The following is a 7,513-nucleotide window of genomic DNA, read 5'->3' as shown; positions in this document are numbered from 1 at the left end:
TTCTTTATATCGTGTTAATTTATAACATCATACCACGTGATGCTTAATTATGCTCCTGTCTTCCGAATTCGTACCAATTTTGTATTGTGTCAAAAAAATTCAATCCATAATTACTGCAATATTATAGAATTATCCAAAAATATTACTTGAGTTGTTGGCAGACTTGTCACTTCGATTTCAATGTTGTTGGTCTGGGAAGTCAGTCTTGCTTCCAAGAAAGAATAATAAGCAAAGTAAAACAAAAAAAATGTTGCTGCTTTCTATTATATATTCCCAAAAGATTCTTCACATTCATGTGTCACTCAACCAGGACTTATATGTGGCTTGGATAAATAAATATTGAAAAGAGCTAAAGCTGAATAGTCATTAAATTTCATCAAATCAGATTGCTTATTGCATCCTTTTTCGATTTTCTATGCAGAGAAGAAAACAAAAAAGACTGACAAAGAGAAGAGTTGGGTCTAGAAACTTCAAATCAACATTTCCCATCAATATACATTAAGTAAAAATAAGTCTGCAGAGTGAGAGAATAATGTGTTTACTTATACAACTATTCAAAAGCATTTTTCACTCTGCACTTTGGCTTAATTTGAGTTGTAATAAAAAGCTTTGAGTTGAGAAAGTAACGAGCAAAAAAACATAAGAGGAGTGTTCAGCAATGGCTTGTGTCCAGCCTCATTTTTTCAAGATTATTCTTCAAGAAACTCTTTTGAACAACAAAATAGTAAGTATTATATCCGTTTTCACTAAGTTTGTCTAAAGATATCTAATAGGATATGACATGTTAAACTAAAAATGAAATGCTTTTGATTTGTGTGGAATGGTCACTGTCAATCCTTCTAGATCATATACATATATTGCTTTAGTGGCATAACTAATTTTCCCTTGTGCAGCAAATTCCAAAGACATTTTGGGTCAAGTATTGTGGCTGTGTATCAAGTCAAGTAATTCTTAAGCTTCCATGTGGATCAAGATGGGAGGTAGGATTGACCAAAAGTAGTGATGAAAAAGTATGGATAGCCAAGGGTTGGAATAAATTTGTACAAGACTGTTGTTTAAGCCATGGAAATCTCTTAGTTTTTGGATATGAAGGGAACTCTCAGTTCAATGTTATGATCTTTGAGAAGAATACTTTGGAGAGAGAATATCATTTTATGCCTAAAACAAGAGACAAGTCTCCTCCATTACCTTGTTCTTCTCAATCCCACAAGAAAAGGAAAACCAGTCCTTATGTTAAAACTGAAGGTATTGAATCTTGATCATCCTAAAACTTTAAGGATAGATATAATTTAACTAATATGTTTGATTTTTCAGATGACATATGTGGAGAATCTTCCATGCCAAGGTGGATGGAACCTTCAAATATTTCAAGGAAGCAAATGTTGAGAGGAACAGAAAAGGTTGAAGCTCTTATGAGAGCTAATGGTTTTAAGTCTGATGATCCATTTTTCAGTGTTCTCATGCAAGCATCGTTTGTTGGAAGTTCATCTTATAATATGGTAATTACTTAATAGGCTTCTTACATTAAAAGTTCATCTTTTGAGTTTAAAATTTAATGCTTTTCGTACTGACTCTGTTCATTTGAGAAGATTATACCATTTGGCTTTGCCAAATATCACCTCCTCAGTCACAGCAAGCATCATGAAGATGTGATCCTTAAGGTGGCTGAGGACGAGAGGTTTTGGCCTGTTAGGTGCAATTATAGACAGTACAATGGACACTCACAAATCAGATTCGAGTCGGGTTGGAGGGCCTTTGCTATGGACAATGATTTGAAAGTTGGTGATGTTTGTATCTTTGTTATGAGAAAGAACATTGTGATAACATCATTCGAAGTTACTATTTATAAGAATGGAGTAAGGAATTCACCTAACTTACCAGGTAACTAAAACAACAACTCCATATAATTTGAATGTATATATATATAGCCACGGAGTTTAACATATACAAGTGTTGTTTTCAGCTACTTCAGTACCAACCACAACACCTTGTGTGAAAATTGAATCTTCTTTCACCAGCAATTACGACAAACCAAGCAAGATTTCACAGGAGGACTTGATTCCAAAGAAAGAAATAGTTGAACCTTCAGGTAATAATTAGTCTCTATATGATTCAAGAATATAAAGTCAAAACATTCCCAATGAAGGCACTAAAGATATGCATTCACCTTCAGGACTTAGTAGATCTTATAAAGCTGCCAGCCAATACTTCTCAAACAATCCTTATATCCAAGTGGCTTTGGGATGGACTGCAATGCATAGAAAGAGACTGGTATGTTGAAATGGTTGTTTTTTCATATGATGAAGAGAGAACTAGTAATTAATGTTTGAGTATTAATTCTTGATTGTGCAGTATATTCCATTGGCTTTTGCAAGCCTTTGTTTCGAGAAAAAGGCACAAACTGTAATTCTTTGGGTTGGTGAACAAAATTGGCGTGTGAATTTAACTGTTACGAGATCTCGTTCTGGATCAGAATATCACTTTTCTGGTGGATGGTCTGCATTTGCAAGAGAGAATTGTCTTCAGCAAAATGATGTGTGCATCTTTGAGCTGATACAAAGGATTCAACCTCAGATAAAAGTTACCATATTTAGACAAATTGCTCTGCCTCAACAATAATCTGTTGTAATAAGTTAAAACTTTGTAGCCTAGCCTAATAGTTTAGCCAGAATTTTCCCCCGGCTAAAGTTTTTTTTTTTTTTTTACCAACCTTTGATATCAATATATATAGTAAAAATTGCTACAAAAAAAAAAAAAATATATATATATATATAGTAAAAATCTTCTGTAGAAATAACCAAAAATTACTTAAAAAAAAAGTAAAACAATTTTGAAGTATAAAACGTGCATGCACGTAAGGCTGGACATTCGATCTAATCTAATATTTTTCTCTCCGATCCAATTAGACTTCAAATTTAATCCAATTCAATTTAAAAATTAATTGGACTGAATCGATTTTCTAATGAATATTTAATGAGATAATTACACCACATATTGAAAATTTCAACTTTTTTATTTTTATAATGTGGAGTGAATTTTTTTTTTTCAAAAATACGGTGTAAGTTTTATACTGTGTAATGTGTTAAGTTTTCACTATTGTTCTACTGTTATTTTTTAGTTGTTTGTTCCATTGTTGTTTTAGTTGTTTTGTTTTGTGTTCCACTGTTATTTTATAAAAACACAATATTTTTGAAAAAAATTTCATGTAACAGTATTTTTGTAAAAATTAACTTAAATTTCAATATTTTTGTAAGTTTTTATATTTAAATACACACTCAAATTTTAATATTAATTAATTTAAAAATATGAAAAAAAAAATACCTATAAACTAAATATTACTTTTTATTTAAATTTAATACTTTATAAACATAAATTTAAAATAATTAAAACATTTCCAAATAATAAAATAAAACAAATCACATAAAAATAAATACAGAAAATAATTTAATGATACAAATTCAAAACAAAAAAATGCAATAAATATAAAATCAAATAAATATTATATAGTTTTTAGATTAACATACAATAACCAATCCAATTTAAATTGAATTGATGTTATCCACCCCTAGACCCAGGAATCAAACAAAGCTTCTAATTCTAAACATTGTATTAGTGTCTTTTAAAATGAAAAAAAAAATAAAAAGAGAGAGAGAGAGAGAGAGAGAGAGAGAGAGAGAGAGAGAGAGAGAGAGAGAGAGAGAGAGAGAGAGAGAGAGAGAAAGCTAATGACCAAGGATGAATTCAAGATTTAAAGTGAGAAGAAGAAAACTTAAAAAAAAAAATACTCTTGGAAGAACAAACTAGGCAAAGGCTTCTTAAATTCATTCATTTCTTTCATCTTAATAGAGTAGTGATGGGGAAGTGATCACTTTACTTCTCTAGCTATTGATGGGGAAGTGATCGTATTTGCAGTTCTTATTGACGACTCTATGATCCTATAGAAGAAGCTTGTATTGGTCTTGGCTTAAATTTAAACCTCTATTATATATATGCAATCTATCTTAACAATTACACCAAAACTAATATTATATCTATAAATTTCATATTTTATAAAAACTATATATATATTATAAATTTAAAACTAACTAAAATATATATACATTTTTTTTAAGGGAAAACAACTGCCCTCCTCAGTCCTCACTGTCCGCCCAATGACTAGCAAGTGTAATAAATTTATAATACGGTCAAAATAAACATAAAATTAAAGTGCCAAAAAAAAATCTTCAAATATACATTACTCTATCTCATAATAAAATTACTCTATCTCATAATAAAATAACTTCCGCCCAAACTCCACATATCAATTTTGATAAAATAGAAAAACATTTTTTATAAGAAAAAAATAACTTAATAATTTGGAGCTGCACTTATAAAAAGTTGACTACGTACCCTATCATAAGAATCAAGTAATACGTAGTTAATAATCATAGAGAAATAAACTAATAACAAGAAAAAAGTATACTCAGTAAAAATATTTGAATCTATATTATGACCAAGTAATTTTTGCAAATGACATGATATATTATAAATTTTAACATGTATATCTAATTAAAGTCAAATATATGCAATCCACTAAATAATACTTCCATATAACAACATTACCCCCATTTTGTTTTGAAACATATAAACCTAATTAATTTATGATGAACTCCGTCAAAATTAAAAATTTATACATATAAAACGATACACAACAATATATCTTATGTTCAAAAAAAAAAGACAATATACATCTTATATGTGCCACAATCAAACAACTATTTAGACAATTATGGGAACATCGTATATGAAGTTAAAAAATAAAACTATAGAGCTTCAAAAACCGACAAACATTAAAAGAAGTAAGATACATCAGCACAAAACACTTGAGAGCAGCCAAAAATCAAGTCCAAAATATCAGATATGGGCAACACAAACATTGAGAAGAACAGCATAGGAACAGTACTAGATATCCCAAATTTGTAGTAAAACACATAATGCGAAGCCATGCCATGTATGCTTTTATATCAAACGAAATATACCACCAAAAATATGTAAGACTGAAAAATTGTGCAAACTGCAGCATGAAGGATAAATAAATATCCTCCAACCTTAAACCTTGGCTAAACTGGTACTAATAAGCAAAGGCTGCACACCTCCAGGATTCGAGACATAATCTTCTCAAAACATGTCCACATTGAAAGCAAAAGCCCCAGCCACCACCCAAAAGCCTGGGAAAATTCACCAACAGAATGACATTCACGAGTAAAAGCAGAAACCTGAAAATTCATTGAACACAACAAACCTCAAACACGACATGAACAAAAAAGTTCCACAGATACCCAAGATACAAATATAGCAAATACAAGTCATTTAAACAAAATACTAGCAAAACATATGATAATTAAGATAGTCTCCAACCATTTTCCATCACCTATAAAGATAGACCAAAATCCAAACAAAGTAACACACTGAACGAAAGGAGATATAAAATGTAAGGTTGAGGGTTTTATGTCAAACCAAAGCCCGCTGCAATTTTGGTATGTAGTTAAAACAAACAGAAAATTTAAACAAATGAAAAGCTACATGACCACATCCAAGATAAAGATCTTTGCCAATTACAAAAGGAAAACTAAATGATATACTTTACACAAAAGTAGTAAACATAGTAAAAAGGGAAACAAGGACTATGATGCCACCCATGCAATGTTGTTCTTGAAACACCACCACAGTTGCCGGCCAGCTTTAAAAAGGATCAATTTAAAAAAGGATAATTATGTAAAGCTGAAATTATTATTTTTCACAAAATAGATAGGTCGTAGGAAATCCAGTGTTGACTAAGTAAAACCATGGCAGCTCTCTCCATAAGCTTTAAAAACAAATGATGCATTTACCTAAAGAGAAAATATCATCATATAGGGAGAGATTCAATTAGACAATGAAAGGTAAATAAAACTAACAACTTATGTTTCAGAAAATAAAGTGATTGTAGGAAATCCAATCATGACTCTTGTTGATGAGTAAAAAAAGAAATAGAAAAGATTGTGTAAATAAATAAAATAATTACAGTAAAATGAGCAAAATAGTAAATAGATGTGTATAAAATAAAAATATATATGAATAATAGCCGCACAAAATCTGAGACGAATGTATACTTGGGTTTAGGTGTGAATACATAAAGTTAAAAACAGCTGCTACTTGATTTCTTTACGAAGATAGGGTTCACCTCGAAGAGGCACGATACGCTACCTCTATAAATACATTCACCAAAGCTATTAGCTAGAAGGACAGACAGAGAGAAGTAAAGAGGCTTGTCTTATCAATCTTCAAAGAAATTTTTCCTTGCTTTCTCTTCCTCTACACAGGCTGCTTGTAAGCGTCGAAGCATAACAGCATGCTTGCATACAAACTCCCTTGAATCTTTCACTTCAAGCCTTTCAGAAAAGATAAACTCCAAAAGAAGAGTGTGTTTATATGCACGCTCTTTGTTTACCTATTTCTTTTCCTTTCTTATTTATCTTATTTCTCTCTACACAAAAATAGTTTGCGTTGATACTGCTTCTATCTCACTAAAAATACTCATTTACACACAGCTGAGACCATTAATCTGTAAATCTCCATTTTATTAATAAAACCTAATCATAACTTAAATGCTACCGTAGACGTAGGCAAATGATATTCTGCCGAACTACTTAAATTTGTGTGTTACATATTCTATACATATATTTATACTTGTATGCGTATTTAGCAATATATACATATAGTTTTACTTATAATTTACATATATATTATGCTATAATTACGTTCATTTACATACATATTATGCTATAATTACGTTTATTTATAATATTTATATTAAGTTTATAATTATTTATTACACATTATATTATAAGCTCTGACTTATTTATTTATTATATATTTATAATTAAATGTTTAGCTAAAACCCCTAAATATTTTGGCAACTCTGCTGGGGAGCGTTTTCTTTAAATAGTTCACATATATTTATATATATATATCAATAAATATACTTATACAGATACTAAGGAAAACACTCAATTTGTTCACTTAAAAAAAGAAAAAAAAAATAATTTTGTTCTCTCATCTAAATCCAAATGTCTGTCTCCGATACTCGAGAGCCGGACAATCGGATCCGAACAGATACCTTGCGAAATGATAACAACAACAATAGCAATAATACTAATCCGACGAACATAGATGAGGTTGTGTTAGCCAGATTGGAAAAGCTCCAAAAAGCCCAAGACGGCATGATGCAGCTACTGAGTTCGCTTCTACCACAGACACACCAAGAAGCATCTGTTGAAAGGAGCAGCTTACCTGAAGAATGTGCAATAAATGAATCTTTGATAAGGCAAGTACATACTGTTGAACAACGAACTCCGACGACACATGATAATGTTCGAGGAATCAGAACTTCTGAGATTGTTGAAAGGGTTGGTGAAGAGGCTCGGTTTTCCTTTGAGTTCGTCACAAAAGACGAATTGATTGGTCTCCTTAAAGCCAAAAGGGGTAAATCATC

At 30.7% G+C, this 7,513-nt stretch overlaps 1 protein-coding gene across 1 annotated transcript; it reads left to right on the top strand.

Moving 5' to 3' along the window:
- Positions 1–890: 890 nt before the first annotated feature.
- Positions 891–2,855, top strand: LOC115703033 (B3 domain-containing protein REM9). Its single transcript, XM_030630516.2, has 6 exons — positions 891–1,245; positions 1,315–1,499; positions 1,590–1,881; positions 1,964–2,089; positions 2,174–2,271; positions 2,353–2,855. The coding sequence occupies exons 1-6, from the start codon at positions 1,113–1,115 to the stop codon at positions 2,617–2,619; spliced, it is 1,101 nt and encodes a 366-aa protein (XP_030486376.2). The 5' UTR covers positions 891–1,112; the 3' UTR covers positions 2,620–2,855.
- The last annotated feature ends 4,658 nt before the right edge of the window (positions 2,856–7,513 follow it).

The sequence above is a fragment of the Cannabis sativa genome, chromosome X (genome assembly GCF_029168945.1).
Source record: "Cannabis sativa cultivar Pink pepper isolate KNU-18-1 chromosome X, ASM2916894v1, whole genome shotgun sequence".
Taxonomy (NCBI): Eukaryota; Viridiplantae; Streptophyta; class Magnoliopsida; order Rosales; family Cannabaceae; genus Cannabis; species Cannabis sativa.
Note: the sequence above shows the minus strand (reverse complement) of the source record. Positions and strands in the feature narration are given on the sequence as shown.

Coding starts and splice junctions, on each gene's coding strand:
- LOC115703033 (XM_030630516.2), top strand. CDS start 1,113: ATGATCTTTGAGAAGAATACTTTGGAGAGAGAATATCATTTTATGCCT. Junction 1,500..1,589: donor GAAGTTCATCTTATAATATG/GTAATTACTTAA, acceptor TCATTTGAGAAG/ATTATACCATTTGGCTTTGC. Junction 2,272..2,352: donor CAATGCATAGAAAGAGACTG/GTATGTTGAAAT, acceptor TTGATTGTGCAG/TATATTCCATTGGCTTTTGC.